Source organism: Platichthys flesus, chromosome 20 (assembly GCF_949316205.1).
Source record: "Platichthys flesus chromosome 20, fPlaFle2.1, whole genome shotgun sequence".
NCBI classification, from domain to species: Eukaryota; Metazoa; Chordata; class Actinopteri; order Pleuronectiformes; family Pleuronectidae; genus Platichthys; species Platichthys flesus.
In genome coordinates, this window is record NC_084964.1 from 15,215,487 (window position 1) to 15,242,387 (window position 26,901).

At 41.6% G+C, this 26,901-nt stretch overlaps 1 protein-coding gene across 2 annotated transcripts; it reads right to left on the minus strand.

The window, feature by feature from the left end:
* Positions 1-8,237: 8,237 nt before the first annotated feature.
* On the minus strand, positions 8,238-26,682 carry LOC133931844 (breast cancer type 1 susceptibility protein homolog). 2 transcript variants are annotated; one of them, XM_062378789.1, is made up of 21 exons: positions 26,615-26,682; positions 25,912-26,001; positions 25,763-25,816; positions 25,567-25,647; positions 25,369-25,457; positions 25,245-25,281; positions 25,038-25,165; positions 22,022-24,571; positions 21,804-21,874; positions 20,892-21,015; positions 20,387-20,444; positions 18,189-18,292; positions 17,659-17,861; positions 17,426-17,513; positions 15,763-15,840; positions 15,564-15,604; positions 15,044-15,127; positions 13,241-13,298; positions 10,742-10,815; positions 10,131-10,191; positions 8,238-8,427 (listed from the first exon to the last, which is right to left on the minus strand). In XM_062378789.1, the coding sequence occupies exons 2-21, from the start codon at positions 25,983-25,985 to the stop codon at positions 8,333-8,335; spliced, it is 4,152 nt and encodes a 1,383-aa protein (XP_062234773.1). In that variant the 5' UTR covers positions 25,986-26,001; positions 26,615-26,682; the 3' UTR covers positions 8,238-8,332. The 2 variants fall into 2 exon arrangements, with proteins under 2 accessions (XP_062234773.1, XP_062234772.1); XM_062378788.1 differs by having other exon boundaries at positions 17,659-17,864.
* Positions 26,683-26,901: the final 219 nt, after the last annotated feature.

The following is a 26,901-nucleotide window of genomic DNA, read 5'->3' on the forward strand; positions in this document are numbered from 1 at the left end:
TGTTGTTAAAAAACCTTTCATGGCTCCAGACTGTCGGATTGACAGTGTTATGGTGCAAAGCTAAATCAGAGGAGCAGCTTTCTGATAGCAACAGTAGATGATTAGCTCCACATAATGCAAATGTAAAGCCTCAGTTTTTAATCATAGAACATTAAAAGAACTGTAATTACGTTGCTAATCTCACATCCACCCGTGTAAACCCAGAAAACAGTTAGATTAATCACTGTTTGATGAAGTCTTTATTGTCCAAATTGAATATTCATAATGTGCCGTAGATTTATCAGGGTGTATTTTGTATTAGACCTGCTGTTTATATCTCTATATAAAATTATAAACCGTTATAAAGCTGTAGTAGAGACTATGTGTCATCTGTGTGAGTGATCTGTCCCGCGGCCCTGTCCTCTTTGACAGTCAGACACTGGTGGGACTTTGAAAGAGAATATACTGCACACGTGTGTTAGAACCGACTCACACACGCTTCTCTGAAATGACAGATTGTCAACATTCCTAACCATTGTAAAGAAATTGTACATTTCCCTACTGGCACCAGTTTCCCACTTCCATGCTTAACACCGACTCAACAACTTCAGATGCGACCGCACTCCTCCCGTATTAAAATGAATACAGCTGCTCTGAACTGTATTCATGAGCCGTAGCTTTGACCTTTAGCTGTGACTCTTGTTCCATTTGTTTCCCACCGTCACGGACGAGGCCCCCGCAGCCACTCACTGCCTCCGCGAGCAACGGCAATGTGACATTTCACAGCATCGCTGCCGTGTTGCCATGCGGGGAGCGCGAGGTCGCACCACGCGCCCCAGGCGAAGCCAGGGCAGACCTCGAGTCAGAGGGGAGAGGACGTCCGAACAATTGGAGCAACAACAATCTGCTGTTCGTACCGTGCACGACAACGCCTGCATTGTAATTTCTAAATCTAAAGTGCCAGTGCTGGATAATAATAGCTGGTTGGATAATGATTCACAGTCGTGTGGGGTGATTCTGAATATGTGCTCTAAATACTTGTTTATTATTCACATACAAAGTCATGTTATCTGTTATTATCATAGAGATTGAGCCTCTGGCTGTCCTGTCATAATATGACCAAATTAGAATTACATTTCCAACTTTAAACTCAAATACACCCCCTTTGTATTCTACATCTCAGCTGCACTGAAGGATCAGTAAAGCACATAAAGGTGGAACTGCTCTGGTGGAAGAAATATTCACTGATGCTACAGAGAATGTGAAAGGTGTCACTTTTTTAGTCTTCCAGCCTTTGGTGAAAGTGAGGAAACACATTTGGCAAACAGTCTGTGCTCTGTCCTTGCAGCATCACAACGCTCAATATGATATTCCACTCAAAAGCCAAATAACAGTGTCGCCACCTGCACGGCTCTGTACCACTCTAGCTTCCTGGTACTGCATACTGGTAATGGTTTTTCACCTATCATCAGGTACAGATTTTGGAAAAGATCGCAGAGAGAAAGACGATTAAACACCCACATGTTCTAAAATCTTCTTCTACTTCTTCTCCTCTGTCAAACAACAGATGGCCTCAGGGTTCATGTTCCATCTTCATATGCACAGGTAATGTTTGTATCATGCAGTACAGCCAAGTGGTCAGCTGGGATGAGATGGAACAAACTATAGTGTTGTCCACATTTAGCTCACACTCAGCAGGAGGCACTTCCATCGAGTGGGACGTAGTGATGGTGCATGAAAGCAAAACAGGGATGAGTCCTTGAAAACCTTCCTGTGATAACAGAGTTACCGTGAAAGAGAGGAGAGAAAGATGGAGAGAACTAACAGAGCTAATTGGAAAAAGAAGAATGAAGAAATGAGAGAGGAAACATGCATCAGACAAGAAGCCGATGCGACTGATAGGTGTGAGGGTGTGAAATTTGATTCAGATCCAAATCAAAATCTGGATCTCGATAATTCAACTTCTGCTTCGTGAGGGGACTGCTTTTCTTTTTAGAAGTGAAAGTTCTTCACAAATACTGAGTTACTCGATACTCAATGCCTCAGGTGAGATGAAGACATTTGACTGAGAAGATCAGAGGTGGCTGGAGGTCATTGTGGAGGCTGCAGTTTGTGTTGCTGTTGAACTGAAAGGACTTTTTTATTATTTTGTCCACACCGTTTATATCAATGAGGGCAAGCTATAGAAAAGAAACACAACCTGTTTGAATGCATAACAGTTCAACAGCAACACAAACTGCAGCCTCCAACGTCAACAACAGAGAGTTTACTTTATAATGATGGAGAAGGTGGAATTTGCAGGAACTGTTCTATTCCGCTGCAGCAGTTTCGGTCAAATGTACGTTAGAACCTGGCAGCTGAGTGAGAGTAAAGACTGTGTTTCTGTTCCTGTGTTTCAAGGTGATGTAAGAGCACACACAACAAAAATGGTGTCCCAGGCCAATACCAGAGTCTGCACACACGCAGCAAATGTCTTGTAACGTCAGAGCTCAGGCATGAAATGTGCAGAATCATCTTTAAAATAAAGGCTCTTGAAATGACCCAATCGATTGATGTCTTATTTCTCCAGGGGCAGATTCATGCAGTCTATATGGTTGGAGGATTGCCTCTGTCAGCTTCAAGCAGACCAGTCATCTGTTCTTTGTGATTCAGAGCAGTGCCGTTTTTTTACAGCCTCTACTGGGAAAGTGAAGTGGAGTTTTTCCGGCGAAGCAACAACTACTTTCAGGCTCTGAATTCAGACGACAACCTGCATCACAAAGTCTGTGCGAGACGAGCCAGCCACTTGTAAAATAATGCTAAGTCACACGCGCTCATGTGAAAGGCTCACATGTAATTATGGTAATTCAAACATGCAAAATTCATCATGGAAGGGAAATTTGTTTACGGGACAGGAATCTATCTCCCGTGTTCTGCATCAGCCGCACTATTATCTTGATGCAAACACACTTTGCAGGGTGTTCACTTCTCATTTTAATTCCACTATAAAGTAGCACTGATGAGTGACCACCGAGGCTCAACCCTTCTGCATCTTTAATGCTCTTCCTGCTTGCACAGTGTCAGAAGCCATAAAACAGCAGCCTAATGCTCTGAGGGTTGGAAACGGCTCCGCTATCAGTTCAGTTTTGCTCAAATCTCGGCTTTTAGCGTCGGCGGGCAAAGGCAATTCAGAGAAATAAGGCCGGCAATGAGCATCAAGCACCCAGCGCAGGCAGAGCCGTAGCGATGCCGGGGTAATGGCTGCCGTGTCAGAGAGAGCGAGTCATTAAAAATGCAACACCCATTTATACAGTATGTAAAATTGAGCAGATTAAAAATATATGTGCCCTGTGTCCATGAGAGGTAAAGCTGCTGCTGCTGCTGCCGTGTTCTCTGCGCAACAATGATGGCGGCAAATTTGTGGGGGTCAAGAGCGGGGATAAGCACGGGCACCAAACAAAATGCATCAGCACATACAGGTATTCATATGGAAAACACACAGGGAATAAAAAAGGGATGAGTCCGAAATTGGATTTTACTATAGTGGAACTCCTTCAAATTTAACCAGGAGTAACAAAGCTCAGACTGGAGGACTCGCATGTGCTTAAAAATAAAAAAAGTTTGTTCCAACTTCTGTGTTGTTCTTTGTACAGGGGTGAAAGTTACAGAGGCAGTCGTGGCTTGTTTGTGCAAGGAAACCAAACCGGTTAGTTTTCTGAATAGTTTCCCTTTGCATGACCCGGCTTCAAGGACTTAAGAGTTGAAGAGATACTTGGAGACAGTGTTTGTTTCCCTGCCAGAGGGTGCGGCCGAAAATACTGTTAAAATACTCGTGGAGGCTCCGGGGCTGCGAGTAACGACGCTCGCAGCAGCAACGTGTGAGAGCAGCCGGGGTCATCGTGGACAAGTGAACTCATTAGTCACAACTGCTTGACTACAGAGACCTGACATGGGGCTGAATACGATGTGCACACGGACATCCTCGATCTAAATGATGTGAAAACAGCTGAATTATATTCATGAACTGATAAAGAAGCATGAGAGCGTGCTCGGGTTCAGCTGTTTCACCGTCAAGTGGCTAATTTTAGGCTTTTGGCTCATGTGACGACTTCAGTGGAGTTTTCTGGCCAAACTTATGCCCGACGCATTTGATGATTTGCTCTTTGATGGCTTTTATCTTGTGTGAGTATCAGTTTCTTTAGAAGTAAAGATGAAAAATAAAATAATCAAACTCCATATAAATGGATTGATTCAACTTTTAAAGTTATCGCTGAAAACCAGTGCTCTAAATCAAAACAAATCTTTCAAATTTGACTAGTTACACAATGAATGTATCAGAGAAATTCCACATTTAAAACAATTCCCTGATTAATTCTATTACATTTGTTGACTTTGTCTCTGCAGATTATTTTAGTTTGGATTAAATATTTATTTCTATTGACAGTAATTCAATGTGTAAGGGCACAGTGATAGTGAAGTCGAAGTTAATATCACAAGTCAAACATCACCAAAGTTGAACTCCCCGCGAGGCCGTGCAGCAAACAATATATTTCATCTAAACGCTCACATAGATTAGTGAATGGGAGGAAAGATCCACAACAACAACTTATGTTATGCTTATTTATGACCAGGCCCTGATTCCAGAATTAACCTCAATGTCAAATTAATGTCATTTCTATTTAAATCTTTTGTCTCTACGAAATATGATTTCTACAGGCTTCTGTAAACTTCACCAGTTAATCTAAATTTAAATGAAACAGCTTTGCGTGGATTGAAAAAGTCTCCAAAAAGTCCAAATGTATCAGAGAAGAAACAGAAACACATCCTCCCATTAAAGATGCTGTAAGCAGGGAATTGTTGACATTTTTGCTGAAATGACAACACATCATCTGGGCCCTGCTCTCGTAGCTTCGCCTCACATAACACTGTTGTTCTCGAGCAGCAGAACGGTTCCTTAGCAGCCTCGTGCTCTGGTGTGAGTGTAACAAAACAGGGAGCCTCACTCTGCTCATTCCGAATTTAGCTGGAGGGTAAATGGCTGCCCTCAGGTGTTTGAAATGCCAATCTTCTGGTACATGTTTGCACACACGCACACAGATGTGCGGCTTCACAAGCGACTGCGCTGAAACGCTCCAGATGGCCGAGCAGAATGTTTTGTGCTAATTTCCCCTGTGAAGCATACGAACAGAAATATCTCCCACAAAACCCCCGGTCCGACCAGCGCCGAGGCATAAGGACTTAACAACCGCACACACAAAACCAGCAGACCGCTTTCTACACAGAGACCTTCTCACACATGAAGCCATAACTGTGTTTACACAAACCACAGCCTGTGGTCAGGGAATCACATTTCAGGTGGATCTTCCCTTTTCTATAAATAACTTCACTGACTGACCAGCACTGATTTTAAAAATCTGACTAAAAAAACACAAAACACATCGATTATATTAGTTTTCATTCCATAAGCATATATCTCTGAGGATATCAGTGTCTCTTCACTGAAATATCACAGTGACTTTGATGATGATCCTGTGATCTTTTCTCGACGAAGGCTGTGGCTCAGGAGGTAGAGAGGGACGTCCACTAACCAGAAGGCCGGTGGTTCGATCGCTGGCATCTCCAGTCTGTATTCTTAAATGACATTGGGTAAGATACTTAACCCCAAACCGAGGGGCAGACATTGTATGAATGATGTGATGGGAAAAATCTCTGTGTATATAGACACAGTTTGAATGGGTGCGTGAACGGGCGACTCTGCTGTAAGTGGTCGATCAGACGAAATGTGAAGCTGGATTGCCATGAAATTTCAGAACAGACATTCACGGTGCCCTGAGGATGAACCTTAAAAAGTTGTTCATATTGTACTGACAGCAGGTCGAAGGTCACATATTAATAACTACTGCCTAATTTGCCTGGAAGTTTGCTTGCCCCCTCAAAATGAATTTTAATAACCCTGAATTCGTAGTACCATCATCAGGTCAAAATATTAATTTGTCCTGTACATGCAAAACAAAGTGTTCTTGCCTCTTCCTCAACAGAAACTATAGCCTCAGCTGTGCTGGTCCTGCTATGGTGAATCCTGTAAAGCCTATAGCTGCTGACACTTAATATTATATTGATTATACACTTAGCTGAAGAATGTGCAGCTGAGGAAAAAGGGACTGGGTTTTCCAAAGAGACTAATTTCCCTCAACCTGACTAAAAGAAAGCAAACAGTGCAGCATTGTGAGCCCCCCCAGTCATCACAAAGAGTAACGGCACTGAATGCATGCTCGGCTGCAGCCCCGGCACTCAGAGCAAAATAAAAAAGGAATCAGCTGACTGGAGGAAAGCGGCGTCCTGGCACTCGGGCGTCTGGTGCCGCACATCTGGCATTTTAAAAGCCTCGGTGTAAACGCGCTGACGTTACTGTTCCGCGTTGTGCTCGCTCTCTGCTTTCAGCCACCTGGTTGTTTGGTAGCTGTTGTCGATGCCTGACGCAGAATCCAGCCTCTGTACTTCTCCTGCAACCAATTGTCAAGAAAGGTTATCAGGAGTTAATTGATTTTTACGATTGGCTTCTTCTTACTGGACCTAGGAGTGCATATTAAGAAGTTGTAGAGTCAAAGAAGAGAAGTAGATGTTGGCAGCTCTGTGCACGCATCCGTCATTCAGCACAAATCTATACTAAGAAAACCAGCAAGTTATATAATCTCCACTTCGGCCCTGAAGGCGACATCTACATAAGGTTGATTTAGGGTCCAGCCATTCATGTCGAGTCCTGGAGGCTTGTTCTAACTCATTCTGCCAGAAAAGTAGAGAGCGGCTGCAGGAGCCGAATGTTCCTCCGCTGCAACTCACTGGTTTCCATATTGTTCCAGTGGCTGGTGTTTCTGTGGATATGACCCCCCCACACAATTCATTCTGGTTAATTCATGACTTGCAGTCGTCAGACCCGTCCTGAGGGACTTTGAGGTAACGCTGTACGTAGAAACATACATTATTGAGCTGGTGCGTTTCTCTTCTGGAGAGAAACGTTGTTTACATGTTGTACGTGGACTGATTTTTCATGAGAGATGTGAGGCTCTGAAGGAAACGCACGGACGTTCCCAGAATTGAAAACTCAAAGGAGTTTTTTTACATTTTAGGAGCAACTGTTGCTATCGGCTAGACGAGCAGATCGTTACCATGCACCTCACATATCTGTGCATTAAATATGAAGCTGTGGCCAGCAGCTGGTTAGTTAAAGGTTCAATGTGTAGGATTTAGTGACATCTAGGGGTGAAGTTGCATTTTGCAGCTGAACACCCCTCACTTCACCCTCTTGAAGCCTTCAGTTGTCATAAAAACTCAGAAGATGTTAAGTTGGTCCAATCTGGGCTACTGTAAAAAGCACAGTGGCCTTCGTAGAGAGGACCCTCCCCCGATGTAAATTTAAAGTATTTAAATATATAAGGACCATTCTAGAATAAAGAAACCAACAATTCATACAAATGAGATGAAACACACAAGGATTATTTTATATTCAATTTCTTCTAGCTGGATTTATGGATAGTTTGGCATTTTAGTTTAGTTTGGATTTCCTTCTGTTCGACCTGTTTTACCAAGAAACCCTCGAACACAAACCTGATGCATGTGCTGCGTGATGATGGAGCCTCATCTGACACAGACATGCATCCTTTTGAGATTACATCAACCCTTGTAGTCCTGAAGTGTGAGGGCTGATTCCTGTAAATCTCTTCCCTCTCATTGTATTCCCACACACTGGCAGTGCAATAATTCATGAAGCATGTTACAGCGCACAGTTGTGTGTTTCGGTGAAGCTACAGGCTTTCTGCCATGACCAGGAACACTGGCTTTACACTGAGGATTTGCAAACAACAGCGGCAGAACCGCGGAACATCACAGGGAACACTGGAGATGACAAGAGCTTATTATACTAGATTACAACTGACAGGAGGCAGCAGGTAGCGGATACTGTAAATGATTCTCTCTGCAAACCCAGAGGATGATATTGATGATGAATGGGTGTATTGAATTTAAGTTCTAGATTTTCATTCACTTGGTTCCAGATGATACATGCTTACCCCAGGAAAATATCATCGGAAAAACTTGCATAGATATTATTATGATGTGGATTCATATTTTTACAATGTGCACAATTACATTTTTGTTTTCCAGTCAGATTTTCTCCCATTTGCAGATCTTCTATTTTACCAGTGATATTTGTAAGCGTGTACTTTGCTATTCAAACAAAGAAAGAGAGAATTAACTGAATTCAAAGCTGAAATACACAGAGCTTCCAGCAGAGCCGTCTAAGCAGATGTTTATTTATAGTATCGGACATAAAAACACAGGATATGTACAGTGGAGATCAGACCAGAGGAGAACGTGGTCATAGTGAATAGTTGTTGAAGTTTTGGAGGGTGTAGGTTGCCACTGTGTCCAAGAGCCAACCACGTGTCACCACACTCGCCTGTCTGAGGAGACCTGTGGGGAGACAGTGTATATTAGGTACGTCTAAAAATGAATGAATCTTAAGTATGAACATAACAAAATAAACATTTATGAGGACATGATTCTTGTGATAGCCTCCATAATTTAGTGGGTAAGACTCTGACCACAAGTCCCAGTATTCCCAGTTCATCTCGGACTGAGGACATATTCTCATTCTGCTCCCAAATTAAGGCATAAAATCCTCACTAAATGAATGACCTTTCAGAGCATAAAGCAAATAGCTTGGTCGGTCATTGTTTACACATTGTTTTCCATTATAGCTCATGAAAGATAACTGAGACCATAATGAAAAAGAAAGGTGGAATAACTATGATGGTTACTGGAAAAACTTAATTTCATGTTGACTACACGTATTAGTCTGAGCATCAACCGAAGTTATGCAAAATTTAAAAAAGCAGCGAACGTTTAAGGCAATAAACCGAAAAGAAAGAAGTCCAGAACTGCTTTTAGACACAATCTGCAGTTTCCACACAGATACTCACACATTTCAATTACATCAGAGGACGGTTGAGAAAAAGCAAAAGACACGTCTGTGATTTCAATCAATGGTGCTGAAGAAGAGGATACATGGGGACAGGGAAGAGGAGGGTGTGTGTGTGTGTGTGTGTGTGTGGGAGGAGGGGCTGCTCCATTACCTGGGCTACGAGCACCAGAGGACGTGGAAAAGGAAAAGCTGCATTAAATATGCAACAGCGCAAGTTAGGATGCCAGGAGGAGCAAGGCAGGGGAGTTTGGAGCCCCTTTATCCGTCTCTGTTTCAAACTGTCAGCTCTCCTGGTGCCATGGCAGCCTCTCTCTCCTGGTGACACCCCCCCCCCACTCTGACATTTTCTCTTGGCCATTTCTCCGCCGCTGCCTAACTTCCTTCACACCCGCTTTCCTGGCAAGTCAGTCCCTTCGCCCTCGTTGGGAAAGTCTCATTTTTGCTGGCCGCGTCTGCCATCTCACTGTTCTGTCACAACTCAACTCAAGCACATTCAGACGTGGAGACCAGTGGACCAACAGGTGCACTGAACGCAGCTTTGTGAGAAACATCGATTTCCCTTCTGTATATTCAGAAAAGAAATCTGATATTTAACAATATTTCAATAGGTTGAGAACAAATTGACGTTTGATTGATATATCTATTCATAAATTAAATGACTTCAACCCAAAACCAAAATAGCGATAACCCTGGTTGGTAACGAGATGATAGATTTACTTGAAAGGATGGGACAAGTGCCGAGAAAGAATATTTTACATTTTAGCATGCGTCCGCACAAAGGTAGATTCATTCATTTATCTTTTTCCATTCAAGGTGTGTTTTTTTTCTGATATTTTAACCAATTCCCCGGGATGGGATATAAGAAAAAGAATCTAACTTATATATATATACATATATACACTTATATTTTTATATATACGTATATATAAAACATCTATTGGTATATTGTATATAGTCTGTCATACACAATTACTGTCTGACTCTCCATAGGTCAACGCTTGTGTCAGACACAAACCCCCAGGTGAAGCGATGTATGAATTATTGAACCAGCTCCCACTGCTCCCAATGCTCCAACTGCTGCTGCCAGTCTCCTCTGGATCCTTATTAACTCCATACTCAGGCATGTGTGTCAGTGTGTTATTTCTGTGGTCTGGTTTAAAAGTAGCAGGTGAAAATGAGGTTTCAGACTCACGGCTGAAGGAGGACGATGATGACTCAGATCCAGGCTGTACAATGACCAGCTGACGGGACTTCTGTGTAAAAGAAGAAAACAGGTATTAGGTTCGGTTTAAAATTATATTAGCGATACGCAGAACACATTTTCACACACAGTCAATCAGACTGAAAGGAAATTGTATTTTCACCCATATCTATCATTTTATATTAGCAATACGTTTTTGTTCGAGGATTATTGATTAAGCTGTGGTGGATTTTGAACCTCGGGATTTTCAACATTAATAAATTGTTATCACTTACACACTGACAACTGCAGCACGGAGATTTTTCTCAAAATAAAAATCGTGCACAAGGCGAAATAACATTCACAACTACAGAATGCTGCCAAATTCTTGCAGGTAGGACTTTAGCAATTTAGTTTATAATACATATCTCCTAGGAATCATAAGGCTTCATTAAATCTGAAACATCATTAACAGGAGTAAGGGGGAAATAAAACTGCTCACATGAAAACAATCAAATGCCAACGATTGGATTTTAAAATACTCATCTCTGCATTTTAGACAGTAAGACTGACTACTATATGAGTTTATACTTTTTAAAATGGGATAGTTTTGACACTCTTACCTGTTTACTGTCTAGGAGAAGTGGATCTGTAACTACAGCTGCTCCACAGAGCTCCACCATCCACTCCATTTCATCTATAAACACACACACACATATACTGTTGATGTATTATTTTGGGGGGGGGGGACAGAGTTTCAAAAACGTATCAGCAGTCATGCCTACATTTGTTTTTCCTCCCCTCGCCCCTTGAGGGGATACAGAGCAGACTCATTTCAAACTCAGACTTCCTTAGAGGGAGGGAAAATAGATCAATATTCCAGTCTCCACTCAAATCAATATGTACATCTCACTTAATCAGTCATTGCACTTTAAATTACATTTTTGGAAAAACGCCTTCGTTTTCAGACATCAGCGAACACCTTCACCGACAATGGAAATCACCAGGTTCCCTTGTTTATTAGCGGCCAACTTGAAACCACTTTATCAACTCATGGCGCGAGCTTTGGAGAATCTCATCGTCTGACAAACTCCAGCAATTAAATAATGGATGAAATCCTGTGCGGCTGAAGAAAAACAGACTCCAACCTCGTGTTTGTGCCATGTATAAGAAAGTCTTTAAGCTCCACACGCAAACGAGCAGATGTCGGGCCATTAGCAAAGCTTCATCGATCCGGGAGTCGACGGGAGGATGCTGCAGGAGCACTTTAAGAGCCACAGGAAGAAGGAAACAGCGTGCACACCCCCCAGAGACCTTCACCCATGATCTATCTGTCCATTCATTGATGCTGGAAGGATGAAGCCAAAAAGTATTTCGTATGAAGGGCAACCTCACTCCTCTTCCATCTTGAACTTAGACGTTATTAGCGTATTTTTACCAATGCTCAACCACTACAAGAGTATTTACAGTGATTATTAATAGAGCTGCAGAAGCAGTTTGGCCACGACTGAAAGCTGATTTCCAGTCTCTTGTCAGATGTAATCTCCGGACAACTAACAGACACCATAGAAACCACTGTGTAGTACGACAGCACCGCAGAACATGTTCAACCACCCACACGCTGGGATCACTTGTCACTTCACTAAGGTGCGGAAATTACACAGGTTTAAAAACAGCACAGGTTCCAAGCTGCGCAGCGTGTCAGTCAAAACCTGTGTGCGCTACTTAAACTGTCCCTCATTTTATTGTCGTGTTGTCTGGTGAGTCCATCAGGGGCCTGCAGAGCTCAATAAAACTGCACAAGTGTGCCTCAGAAAGGAAATTCATGCATGAGGGAACAAAACAGAGCCCACATCCTGACGGCAGCTGGAATAAAAAAGGAAAGAATACCATGAAATTACAGTGCCTCCTTTGAAAGAACACAATTCCTGTGGCGTTTGCTGCATTTCACAGACAAACAAAAACCATCCAGCAAGAAAGAGTTACCGGTGGAGGGGAAATTAAAGTAATCAGAGTTGGATTTGAGATACAGTTGATAATTTCTGAGTCTAAGCTGCAGAAATTGCAGATAGAACTCTGATGGATTTTTTCAAGTTGCTCATCACCTCATCAAAAGACAACATTTCATACTCCTCCACAGAACACTCCACAGAACGCCATAACTTACAGAGCTCCACAAATAGTGTGTGACATGCGCTGGCAGGTAATTGTGATAGAGAAAAACACATACTTCACATAATCAACCTTTATGCTAAGCAGGTAAAAACGAACAAAGTTTATGTAGCAGACACCGTAGCTACACTATCACTTCACCACATGAAACAGGAAGTAATGTAATGACACAAGAACACAAGTGGACAGAACATCTTGGAAAAGTTATCCAACTAAATAAAAATGTGCAAGTACAATAGATTCTGTTCAAATTGTGTATATTATTACCTTATATATATATATTTCATTTTGTCTACATTTATTACTTTTAAAAACGTTTCTATTTTTACCATTCCCTTTGCTGCTGTAACATGGCAAATGTTCCCGTTGAAGGGGGAAGGGGATGAGTTAAAGGCATTGCTTAGACTCATCTCAACTGAAAACACATGTTTCATGAACCATAACCAGAATTTATAAACAATCTGTAAGTTTATGACGAGTTTCATGTTCGAACTATTTCTAAGTGACTTCCTGTAATCTAAACAAGTTCTCGAGACGAGGCTCTAATCTGCGCCAGTGTTTGAACTTTTGGCATGAAAGCAAATTAGCACATTTATACAAATGTCAAAGTGTGTTTTTAGAATAACAATTCCTTGATTAAATGCTAAAATGTCAATAATGTGACCCTCACACCTCCAGTGTTGGTGGAGATCTACAAGTTAGAGTTCAAGACAAATCATTAGATGTTGAATAAGCTACAGATCCTGTAACTGTTTCATCCTTTCAAATTGATCTGACATCGTCATGAGAAAAATTCAAAATACACTGGTTTCACACCTGGAACACTTTGCCTGTTGAATTACAGCCTTTGGTCAGTAAATCAAATACAATGTATATTTTTTTCTCCTTGGAAAATGTCAGAAAATGTCAGGTTTTAAAGTTGGAAATGTCAGGGTGTTGATGTAGTTTACCTGTAGTCATGTCTGTGAAAGAACCCTGGAAGCAGATGCTGTAGCCGCTCATGAGCAGCTAAACACAAAAAGAAAAGAAAGAATGAAAAACGCTGCTGTGAGATTTCTGCAAAAAAAACACAAATCAAAAAGAGAACATTGAATCATTGAATTTAACCTTCAGATAACGCTCAATGAAACTGAATGTGTACGGCCATTGCAGCCGTCTCCATTAGTGCTGAGTGTGTCTCTGAACTTTGCACCTGTCTGAAGTGTTTCACTGGTGGTGCTGAAACACTTCACCCAGCATATCCCAAGTAATATATAACAAGTCCACCTCACTTACTGTGTAAAATAAAACCTCAGGACCTTGTTAATTTGTTGCTCTCGCTGTAAATTCAAGGATGAGTCGAACATCACAGAGTAAACAGAGGCACTTTCAAACCATAGAAAACATAAAAAAAAAAGACCTGTCCAACCAAAGGGACACGTTTTATTGCACTCAGGGTCAACAAGCCATAGAAAGGAAAGTAAATCCGTTTTTCCTGAATCATGGTGACAGCCAAAAAGGAAATGGTGCAACTTAGATCCGCAGCCTCATATATACAGTGTCTGGGCAGATGGTTGGTGTTTGGAAGATAAATGTCTGAGCTGCCGGAGAAAGAAATACTAATTTCTCACACCTCGCCGTCCGTCCATAGTGATCATTAGCCAGAGGTGCTCGGCGAGATGAAAAAGTGTTTCTCTTACAGATTTTTAATTTAGACAACAGCTAATGTCCTTCAGGAGGTATTAGAGTGTGGGCTGTGATAACATCCAAACACACACACACACACACACACACACACACACACACAGAGTTTCTTTGATTTCCTAAACATCAACATTCAGCTGACACACTCCCTCCCAGTCCATTTCATCAGTTAGTCTGTTTGCCAACGGTGCGGGTGACAGAAGGCGAATATGAAGGGGGGGCAATCTGTCCGGCTCCATCAAAGTGCCGGCGCGGTGCTGAAGCCACTTAAATAAGCCTGAAATTACCAGCTAATTCAATTAGCAGAGGTTCTTCAAAGGCAGCGATACGGCCAACATGACACCTAGCCATTTCTAATTTTCCCCTTCAGTGGCAACAGAACCGGTCCTGCTGGCCGCGCACCAGGAGGAAAATTACCATTCGCTCTCAACAACGAGGGCTGTGCTAAGAGGCTGTTGCAAGCGGAGGAAACGAGGTACAAGACCTGACTTGAATGCTGACTTTCATATTTATGCCCTGTCTTACTTGTACAGTAGCATTTGGAAAGTTGCATGTTGGATATTGAAACTCAGAGTTTGACTGTAGACTGTACGGAGGTGGCGGTTAAATCTGTTCCAGTGCTGAGATAAAGCCTTTTTGTATTTGGACACTTTGGAATCTTTTTACTTTTGTTTGAGGTAGAGCTAAACTACACATTTTCTGAATTGTTTAAGTATTTAACTTGACTTAATATCGCATTGATTTTTCGGACTTTATTCATCTTTTTGATGGGTTCCAACATAAATGCAACATTTTCACCCACATTGATAATAAAAAAAAAAAACTGATTTCTGTATTGTTATTATTGTCTAACCTTTTCTCACTAGTTAATAGTGGTGGGTCAGATTTTAATCATGTGGCTGAACTTGAAACACAATTTGTTTTGATCTTCAAAATATTAAACATGATTCAACAGCTGCAGGTGGAAGACCAGAGACGTCAATGTGTCGTTCCTCTGGGTGATCCCCGACTTTACCTTTAGAGGTCATTAGATCAAACAGAGGCTGTATTTCAACGTGCCAACGACTCACATTGCTGTCTGCAGTGGTTCGAGCTCTTGAGGGGCCCTGGTGGTTCGGTCCGTTCACTACGTCGCCTTTCACTTCGAAGAGACTCTGTCGGACAACAAAGGAACCTGGCTTCAGTGTGCATAAAGAACAGGAATGAGAGCTTTTCTAAATAAGTGCCGAAAAGATTCAATCTCATCTGACAAACAGAATCAATATTAATATTCACTGAATTTATGTTAGGAGTAAAACAACACCGAACACATCAGTTTGACAGAGTTCCTCTTAAAAATGCATCGAAGCTCTTTGAAGTACTGGGAAATATTTGCTAAATGAATGGCGAAACTAAACTACAGCTTGCTGCAGGATTATGCTCCCATTGCAAAGATTCACATGCGAGGTTTGCTAAATGGGTGACAAATAATTGATGTAGTATCACAGCTAACCTCGTAGAGAGACTCATCATGAAGCATTAATTAATTGAACATCAAGACATAAGGAGATGTAACAGGAAGTCACCGGTGTGCAAATTAAAGGAGCATACCTCATCTAGGACCTTCTTTTGTCTGAAGCACTCTGAAATCCCTGCGGAGAGAAAGAAGGAACCAAAACTTGAGCTTACACTGTATTATGTGTCACTCCTTTTATTCCAGCTGATCCCTCCATCATTGTGGTGTTTTGCATTTAGACTAATTGCTCGAAACTCATCAGCGACAGAGCTGTGACAGTGAAGTAGGACTCACATTGGAAACTCACGACCCACTTCCTGCCCGCGATGCCAAGGAAGTACTTCAGCGTGCGCTCGCATACCAGCTGTTCATCTGGTAGAGACAGGAGATCAAGAATAGATGTGTGACAAGGTGTGCGAGAGTATGTGTACAATCTCTCACTATCTCACACACTCACACTCTCACATGCACACACCCTGAGATTGTGACACAGATGTGTCAACACAAACTGAGATAATCTTCCAAAGAAACATTGATTCAGATAAACTGACATATTCAAAATCTAAATGCCTTTGTTTGATAAAATATCTTAATAAAAGGGTTAGGTGAGTTACATAAGGATCTGATGGGCAGATACAAGCATTTGTAACCAGAGCATTTAACAAGGATATGGAGAAGCAAGCCAGTGGGGAAAAGGAAGCAGCTTGTAGGTCTGGGGGGTTTGTCTCTTACCGGAGATAGAATTTGGTCGTTAAAGCCCGAAAATTGGATGCCACTGCTACATTCTAATGCCATTGTTCTTTCATATAGAATGATTTTGATTATAAATTTTGACTTTTTCTAACTAATTGTTAATGTGTGTAGTGTTAGGTATTGTGAACACTCACTTTGTTTCACACAAAACAGTGACAAGATAAAACCCAAATTCAAAACCATGGATAAAATATATGACCTATAGGATGTTACAGAAGTGGGTTAACATCATATATTATTTATAAAATATGATTTTTTTTTGGTGTTCTGTTATACTTTATACTTCAAATCAACAAATGAAAATCAAACAATTTTCTGGTGATTCAAAATAGCTCCCATGAAGATGATCGCAATCATTATTAGTTAAGACAGCAACTGTGCCGGGATTATTTCTTTTTAAAGGGGACATGTTTTTTTACTCAATAGCTTTTATAAAACCATTTTCGAACGTCAAAATAAACAAAAGGTTATTTTAAACTGCACCAAAGAGTTTTGTAATGAGAACGGTGTAAAATGTCACGGACACAAATCGAGGATGAAGAGTAGGATGAAGGGTTATTCCTCCTTCAAGAGATATTGTTAGAACTCCAGTCAAGAGCTAATTACTGACACCTCACACATAAAATTAAGGATTTCAAATTACTCTCTGCTAAAGGTTAGAATGGGACATGTCCTTCTTCTTTTCAACCTTTAACCAGAAAAGCTCAAGAGGCGCCACGTTCCCGTTTTTTTTTTTTTATTGTTGCCTGGGAAACTAGCTGCCATTAAAAAGGAGAAGAAAAAGACATCTTCAACGGTGACAGTTAATACGCTGCTTTGGAGACAGCAGGCTTTGAAAATTAAAAATAATCTATCAGAGAGTGTAATTAGCAACAAGTGGATGAATGGAGGGGCGAGTGTGTGGGTGAGAGAGAAACAGAGAGCTTATCTCCAAGGAGGGTTTTAACTGACGCACAAAACAAGATGTAACGACGCGCTGAAAATAAAATGTACTTGTGGAAAGGAAAATGTTATTGCTGGAGGAAATGTTTTAAAACAGTTAAAGGGTTTAAGAGCAGGTCTAATTGCTTTACTCCGTGTGAAGTCAATTTTGAATCATCAATTAGGCTCTTGAATAAATTCAGCTATTAAGGACACTTTAAATAGCGGGAGTGTTAAAATTAAATGTTACACACTCTCACTGCCTGCATGTGAGAACACTTACCCGTGCGCATGACGACGTGTGTGACCTCCTCCGTCACCTGGGAAATCACACGAGCCCCGACTCGCTTGGCAAACTTTTTCACAATTATCTGTCAAAAAACGACATCTGATGAGTTAGTGTGTCCTAAAATGGAGATACGTAATAGACTGGTGTGCCAACTATCAGGCAAACAAACACACGTCCATGAAAACATAACCTCATCGGCAGATGTAATTCATTGATTGATCTGATACCTGCTCATTGGGCCCTAATCCAGACGACACAAGCACCAGCTTGGCTTTAGTCCTGTCTTTTGGAGGAGTGGTGTTTTCTTTGTCTTCTTGTCCGTCTGATGGTGAATTACAGATCTTCAGTGTCTTGGCTGCAGAGCTTAAAACAGGCGTCTTGGAGGCGTCAGTGCCCTTTACACTCAGCGCTTTGTGTGTGGAGCACTGCACTGCTGAGAAGACAGAAAAAGAAAAATACACATATTTTTTAATTCACACATACACATAAATAAAACATTAATAATCAGAACAAGCTCTCTTTGAAAAACACAAAAACCGAACTGGAAGAAGACCATACACCAGATGAAACACTTAAATCTTTTGAACATTTTGTGCAGCAATAAAAATCGAGTGGCCCCCGAGAGGAATTTTGTCCGCACACATGTCCCTGTACACATTTGGAGAAACATAATACAAACGTGTGGAATCATCATGTTGTAGACAGAAAGACTCATCTGACACATCTACACGTTACAACATCACCCCGGGAGCCTTACTCGTCTGTGCACCGCTGACAGGCATCGACACGCTGGACTCGGTGACCTCTCTGCCATCAGATGCTCTTGTGCCAGCCTCTCGCTCTGCCTGTGGAACGCCTTTCCTGTAAAAGTGACATTTATGTTAACCTTTATTAAGCAATGATGTAAAATAACTTGCACACGGCTGACTGTAGCTTCAGACACCGAAACCCTTGCAGGGATCTGCAGCGCTGACGTGAAGATCAGTAGACCGACTATATTGACTCACATTGGTTGTTGAAATCAAGATTATTTGTGTGGTATTTTGAAGAAGACCAGTGCTCTTAAATTCGTCTCAGAACTGCATTTGATTTGGCCCTTGTCCCTCCCACTACCATGGAGGACAAGTTCAAAAAGCTGTCATCTTTATATTCAGTCTATGTTTTGACTTGTAATTTGATTCAGGAGTTTTCCACATTCAGTTTCCAGACTCGAAGATTTCATTGTTTCACCATTTACAAAAAGAAAACATCTAGGTTGGTCTTGTCTTTACGCTTATGGTCATTCTTGTAACATGAGGAGATGCTGGCCCCTTACATCTAATTTAAATTCATAGTCATTGTTTAGCTTCTCATCTAATTTAATGAAAACAAGAAAAAATTATTATTGTCCAAATACTTTCTGACTGCAATGTTAATACAATTTGTGAATCCAGTTGCTTGTGTCCTTTGTCATGAGAAGATTAAAAACTGTGTCATAACTGATGGAATAACATATTGTGAGTCTTTTTGATTAATTTCTTCACTCAAAGACAAATGATACTGACTGTGTGACTCCATTTAAACGACCTGGACCAAAGTGATAAGTGATTCTTTACTCTCCGATCACACCACTGGGCTCTTGGAATATGTGCTTTTAAATTTAGAAACTTGTGCAGCTAAGATTGTCACTGTTGTCTCTTTCTCTCTATCTCTCTCGCCCGTAGAACAGCACTTAGAACCCTGCGAGTCAAGCAGGAGAGATGAATTACTGTAGAAACACAAGTTTCCCTCTAAGTGCTCTAAATGACACATAAGATGAAGTCAGTAATGACTTTTTGTATTCTTTGCAGCATAAACAGATTCCGGGGTTCATTAGTGAGATTATGCTCCTGTCCTCTCGAGATGCATCACCCTCTGAAAACAAGACTAACAACACACACAACCACGGAAAAAGACCAATTACATGCCTCTTGCTTCTCATATTATTCTCCTGAATATGGTTGAATTGAAATATGGCTCCATTTAAAATGTATTAACACTGTAAACAAGTCTCCTAGCAGAGAAATGCAACGCACTTGGGCAGATATTATGTCATCCGATGTCTTATTGAGACTCTGTTTGAGTCACTTGGCTTGAGGCTAACATCAGGCCAGCTGATTGGGGAACCAGCCTACTGACAACAACAGGTGCTTGTCTTCTATATTGAGAAGTCTGTGTTTAATCAATGGTCCAGTCGTCAGTTGTTGTATTTAGATAAAAACCTCCCTCAGCTTGTTAGTCACTTTAATGATTTTTCACTTTATGGCAGGAAGTTAAATGAGAGGTTAAATACCACTCTAAAGTCTGCCAAGTAAGTATGAAGCTATAGTCAGCAGCCATTTAGCTTAGCACAAACACTGGAAACAGAGGGAAACTCCTAGCTTGGCTCTAAGCACCTGTAACAAAGTGCAGCTATCAGGACTTTTAATTATGTACTTTTATCTCTTCCCTGAGAGCAGCATTTTCCTACAGTTCCCGCTCGTCGCCCGACAGCTGCTCAGAGTCACGCTGCTCATTTCCAGACAGACAGTTTTTATCCAAAATGTTGAAGGTACAAGAATTTTATAGAAAGTTAAAACATCTGCCAATACAAAATGAAAGACCCCGATAGCACCAGACAGATCACTTGTTGAGCGTTGACTAATCTCCCTCTCGTTTTCAATTATGATATCATCCCGCAGACGACTGCAGAGAACAGCCGACCTCGAGAATGTCCTCAATGGAAACTGTTATCAGGCAAAACCTGTTTCTAACTGTCCAATTCCTGAGACTCATTTAGCTGTGATATAATCGGCCCCTTAGTCATTCCCTGCTTAACACAAACAAATACTTTAGAGTCAGAATTTCCATGTTAGTTGCGAGTCGGAGCAGTGTTTATTCGTGTTGAACATCATGCCTTAGGTTTTCAGTGAGACAGTTTAACAACATGAAACTTACTGGTCTGAATCTTGGCGTGCGTCCTGGTTACACGGGAGGGGTTCCTGAGTGTCTGGGCCTGGAGACACACAACAACCATCATGTCTAGGTCAGCTTTGAATATTTGATCATCAACAACTTCAGCTACCATCAGAATAAATTGTGTAAAATTGTGTATTTCTTTCCAACCAATGGCTCAAAGCCAAAATATGTTAGCTTTGATATTAAGGAACTGATGATGCAACAGATTTGTTGCATTTCAGAGGCTGGAAACTGCAGCCGCAATATTCTGTCTAATCACCATCGAGCCTGAGAGGAAAGCTAACCGACCCTCACAGGCATTCTGTTTCTTGTGTCTGAACCGACAGGATCTCAATGTTTTTCTCAATTACCGGTACGTACGGTGGAGAAAAAAAATTAACTAGCTAACGCAGCCAATGTGACCAAACCCTCTCCCCAAACCGTAATATCAATTCAAATAACTTGTCGGGACAGAGCTTGGGTCAGGTATCCACACACTGCTTACCGGTGGTTTTGCTGCTGTGATTCGTCTCTTTTGCTGGACTTTGCTCTTTCTCGTGAAGCACCTCTGACACCAGAGCCATCATTTTCTCCAGCCTCACCAGCTCCTTCTGCATCTGTATTTTTTGCTTAGAGAGGGAGAAAAGATGGCAAAGTAAATCAGACTATTATTCCAAATAAGGCTTAAATAAAAGAAACAGTGAGCAACCTGCAATACAAAATTGACTGTCTTTACTGGAAGAGAATGGATGCTTACTTAACCATACTGCACACAGTGAGGAGAATGGTAGAATGAAAGACAGAGAGCTAATTACATAATATTTGAGAGATTAGAGGGAGTTTAAATTCAACAGAGAGAAGGGACAAAAGCGTATTCTCAGCTGGGGCTGCTTTGGAAGGACAGAGTCTAACTCTTTTGAGTTTACAGCATTAAGTGCATTGATTATGTATAGAGACACCCTCGCTCTGTATTATCAGATGTCTGTAATCCTGGGTCCTCTCTAAACCCCGGAGCGTGAAACTTTAGCTCCCAGTCAAATACAGTCAACGGATAAAAGGGGGAGCGTGGAAGATGGATGAGGTAGAAAACAAGAATCATCTCCGAGGCGGCATTTCCTCTAACGTAAATGAAATGCAATTTGGAAAGCTGCTGAGGGGGACATATTATACTGAGCGGGGTAGTCTGTCATCCAGGATCTGACAGGTTTCAGGTTTAGAAAGATGTGGTTGCTGCCCTCTATAGGGCATGATGTGAAAGTGCTTCACCGGGAGCACAGTGAAAATGCATAAAGCTAAACAGACAGATGGACAGATTGTGTTTACATTAATGGAAACTCTCACTTTGAAGAGGATCAGCAATTCTGTAAATTTGGGATTTGGTGTTTTTGAAAGTACATGAGAACATAATTATATTTACCTGTGTGACAAGGACCTCGCTTGAAAATTGTGATGACTCAATGTCAATGTTTTCATTTACTGGAGCATCACCTGCAGAAAAGATAATCAAATATTTTTGAGATTCACAGACTCTTAGAGAGGAAAACAACAGAGCAAACACAATTTGCAGAGTTATTGTATTATAGGCTGCTTCCTAAAAATAAAGCATGTATTATCTGTAACTGAGCATCTACTTACATTCATCTGGCGTTCCGAACAGGTCAACAGACCCTTGGCTGGAGGGAACACAGTCGGGGCTGGGGCATGCAGGCGGACGGCTCAACCGTTCTGCTGTATCAGCTGGAGCACATGCAGCCTCACATCCAGTGTTCTCCCTGGAGTCTCCCCGACCCCGGGTCACAGCAGCCGGAAGAGCCGATGTTCCGAAGATTTGAGTCAACGTTGGTAATTCCTCTTTGGATTCAGCACTATCTGACTCGGATGAAGACTCCAGCCTCTGAGTCCTTCTCCTCTTCCTCACTTTGCTCTTGATGGGAGAGTGTGCGCTGAGCTCGCCGCTTCCATGGACCGTGGGGACAAGTGGTGTCACCAGGCCGTCAGGAGTTAAAGAAGACTCAGCAACTACGATACGTTCTCCTTTTCCAGGAGAAATGCTGTCTCTCATCTCCTTCCATTTCCCAGCATCCTTCACTGAACAATCAAGCTGACCGTTTGGGATCTGAGAGCTCTTCGAGGCTTCGTTTACCTCCTCGTGCTCAACATCTGTGAAGCGGAGCCCGGACTCTACGAACTGAGGACTTTCAATTTCACGTTTTGAGACTTGATTAGGAGTGAGGGCGCTGCTCTGACTGTTCCTGGAAAGACAGTTACCAGCAGGGCCGTCCTGACCTGAACTACTGGTGACAGGGTTCAAGGCTTCATCCACCACTTGATCTGGTTTCTCAACTGATTTTCTTGTCAGTTTTGGGGTGATAGAAGGAGAAATCAAATCACTACACAATGAGTTTTCATCATCTGTCAGTGCCTCCTGGTCGATGTTTACAGATGTTTTCTTGTGCGTCTGTTTTTTTGCAGATTCAACACTAGAACAAACAAAGTCATTTTCCTCTCCTTCAGCACCACGGACTGAGCTACGGCTCCTTTTCCCTTTCGGACCACCGAGACGGAAAGATTTCCTCTTCGTGGCTTTGAAGCTCTGGAGCAGTTGTTCTGTGTCCAGCTCGCTGTCGTTCTTTTCCTCCTCTTTCTCCGTTATCACGCAAGCTATTGTTTTCAACTCAACATTTTTGGAGGATTGCGGTGTCAGATTGTTATTTTCAAGTGTTGGACCAAACACAGTTGCTTCCGTTGGACATGGAGAACTTGGGACCACTGGGACAGAACAAGCAACAGTAGCTTCAGAGAGAGTTTCAACATTCAGCAAATTCTGCACTTCAACAATGGACTCTTGTTCTCTGCGAGTTCTCTTACCAGACTCCACGTTTTCAATTCCTCCTAAATCTTCATCATAAACACATCCATTTCTTTTGGCCAACTTTTCACCCTTAGGTGATTCTGCTTTATCCAGTGTTTCACCTTCAACTTCCTCCTGCTGCAGTGCAACAGTGACATCTTTTTCAATTACATTTGCTTTCGAGTTTGCTTTCTTGTGACCGTCCTGGACTTCCTTGGTAAAGAGCTGAAGCCTTCTGCTTCTCCTGTTGCTCCTCATGATGGGGGTTTGTGGGTCCTCGCTGCTGGGATAGTTCTCAATTTGTACCTGATACTCTCCTGACTTAACTCTAGTCTTTGGATTGGTTTCTACATTTTTAACTCCAACGAGAACAAGGGGCTTCGACACTCTTGTAGGTTTGCCTTTTTCTGACATGGTGTTTTTACCTTTCCTCCTGTCAGGCTTCTTTGACTCAGTTTTATCGGACTTCGCCTCAGATTGCTCCTTCAAATCACTGTCAACCTGCTGCAGAGGGTTTTGCATTCTTTTCTTTGACTTTCTTTGTGGTTGCTGTGGTTCAGACGCCGACTCAGCAATCACATCTTTGTCAACAACATCATTTTCCTCCAAACCTTCCATCTGTTCGGCTTTTTTAAAAATGTCACTGCTATCATTTACGTCTTCTGTTAGCAGTTGTTCTTCCTCTGAGTCGCTTCGGTTTTCATCCTCAGAGTCTGTTGTGTGTTTTGTGATTGTTGGCTCAACAAAAAGTGATCGAGAGCTGTTCCTCTTCCCTCGTTTGTAGACGGCTCCGAACACATGGTCTTCGAGGGCTTTGGCACGATCCTCTCTCTTAGAATGGATATCGCTCAGGTGTTGCTTTACATCTATTGTTGAGGTGGAAGAACCGCCATCAGAGTCATCTGGGTCTTTGTCTGGTTTTTCTAATTCGAGACTTCCCTCAGGTGGAACTTTCATAAGCCACTCAGCAACCTTTTCAAGACTTTTCTTACGTTTCCGCTGAAGAATCTTCTCAGACTCCAGATCTGTTTTCTGTTTCTTCCGCGAAGACTTTCTTAAAGGCTGTGATTCTGTCTCGTTATGAATTGCTACCGGAAGAAGGGAGGCACTCTCCAATTTACCAGATCTAATTTTGCTCCTAGTTTTATGAGTTGATGCTTTTTCCACAGCCTCTAACATTTCTGTTTCTACTGGTTCCAAATTATCTGCAGAGCCTTGCAGTTTCTTGTCAGACGTCGGCAAAGCATCCCCAAGGCCGCTGTCCAGGCCTTCGTTTTCTGTCGTCAAAGGAGTTGAGTCTTCAAGTTCCATGAGTCTTGCAAATCCATTCTGGGCTAAAACATTGGATAAAGAAATGATGAATAATTAAGTATGTTCTAATGAATAACTAGAAATAAAACTGGCTATAATATGCACACATGTATATATATGCAACATGCCAGCCTTGGTTGCTTAAAGTAAAGAGGAATGTTTTCTTGTCTTTGAATAGGAATCTTAAACAGGACACAATAACACATGGGCAACACAAAAAATGACAAATCACCACTTTCTAGATATTTAATGACCACAGCTTGTCCTAAAATAGGAAAACATAGATAATTCAGATATATTAGGTCATGTCTACTTCAAATTGAGAGTCAGAGTTGTCTCTATACTCAAGTTCACCAAATGGGACCTTTAGATATATAATAAGACTCAAATTTCCCATTTATTTTTAACTGGTACTAAATTATTTGTAACTAAAATGTATGTTGAAATGTATTTGATCTAATAAGACCAACAGCTACAAGTGATTTGTACCTTCTATAGTTGAAGAGTGGGACCTTGGAAGATCATCTTGGTCTCCGTTTTCCACATAGTCCAGGTCAGTGTTGGCGGTTTCTCCAGATAACACATGAGGAGGTTTGATGGCTTTGGCCTCTGTGACACTGAGAAGAAGAAAATACAAGATCAGATTAATGTTGCATTAAAAAAGTAAGTTTAATTTCAGTGGTTCTAATTTCTTACCCCAACTGTTTTTCTTGCAGGGACATTCCAGTGAAATCTGAAAATGTAAATAGATTTTTAGTCGGTGATGTAATGCGAGTTAATTACATGGTGGCATTTGAAGAAGTCTGCAATGGGATCTTACAGTTTGTGCCAGTGTCATGTTCATATGCTTGTATGATGTCCTGCAATCCTGCAACAAGTTTCTGGAACCCAGGGCTCACCTGCAAACTCCTGCACAGGTCAAACACACACACATATATTATATATTATGCTGCACATAAGAGTACCAATGAACATTCAATGACAGGTATTGAGCGTCTTCTTATTGATTTTCTCAAACCTTTTAGTTATCTTGGTTTTGCACACTGGACAGTTGGCCCGGTTTTGTTTTGAGGTATCCACAAGTTTCATTATGCAAAATCTATCAGAACAAAAAGAAAAACAGCAAATGTATTTTTCATGAGTGGATGTGGAAAAAATGAAAAATAGTTATCAATCATTGAAGTAAAGAGTATAAATAAGATTTAGTTCTTTACTTGCAAAACTGGTGGTCACACTTGGTAGATACCGGTACCGTCAATAAATCCAAGCTACACGTGAAAGACAGTGCAATGTAAGTACTGTCGAACTCATAGAAACATTTCAAAAATATAACAGATCACAGAACTGTTGTCGGGGCCCTCACCATATCGGACACTGCAGAGTCTCCCAGAGGACTGAGATCCCCTTTTTCACATCTGAGGCCTTTGCCGCTGCCATGGTGATTTCTTAAAAGCTTTATTAGCAAACACAGAACACAAATTATTGGACAAAACGACACAATGAGACAAACTGAGCCTTAAAAAATAAAAGCTGTCACTTGAATGACTGTGTGTGTACTTTGGTTATGTCACATTTTCTGTACAGATAGATGGCACAAATACACATGCAGCCAGCTTTGTTGTGTTATCTAACCAGGAAGTTATCAGGGCGGCTGCAGTACTTAGATTTACTACAATACACTACACAGCATCTCATTTGCTTATAGCTGTATTTTACAATAGAAAGCACACTTAAGCCGAGTTTTAATTAGGATTTCGTGCACAATAAATGGTGTTTAAGCAGCAGTGCGTCACACAACAGTACGTCATGTACAGTCCACGGGTCAAACACAACCCTCCTGCTTGTATTAGCGCTAGTTAAAGTTCAACACTGGGCTGTTAAGTCGCTGTGATTTGATGTTTTGGTTACACAACGGGTTAGTTGGCGTTTCCCTCTGCTTTTCCTCTAAAGACCGAGACAGTCGAGGGAAACACACCCGCGCACCCACGAGTGACCAGGAGGAGAAGTCTGTCGTTATTCAAATGCAACTAATTGATCATATGAAGTAAATATTTACAGATATTTACCTCGTTTTGAGTCCAACGTTACAAACACACGGAATATCCGCTTTACTTTTCCCGCAACTAGCTCATCTTCTTCTGCGGGGGATTGACTTCCCCCAGCGGCTGATGCTGCAGCGACACCTACTGGTTCGGATCCACAATGACTTCACCTCTCTCGTCTTTTTCTCATGGTTTGATTAAAATTCAATATAAAATAATATCGATAGGTGAAACTAATGAAACAGACACATTTTATGGTATTAATTTAATTTGAATCAACATAAACGGAAAAGTGGGATGCGATTATCTCC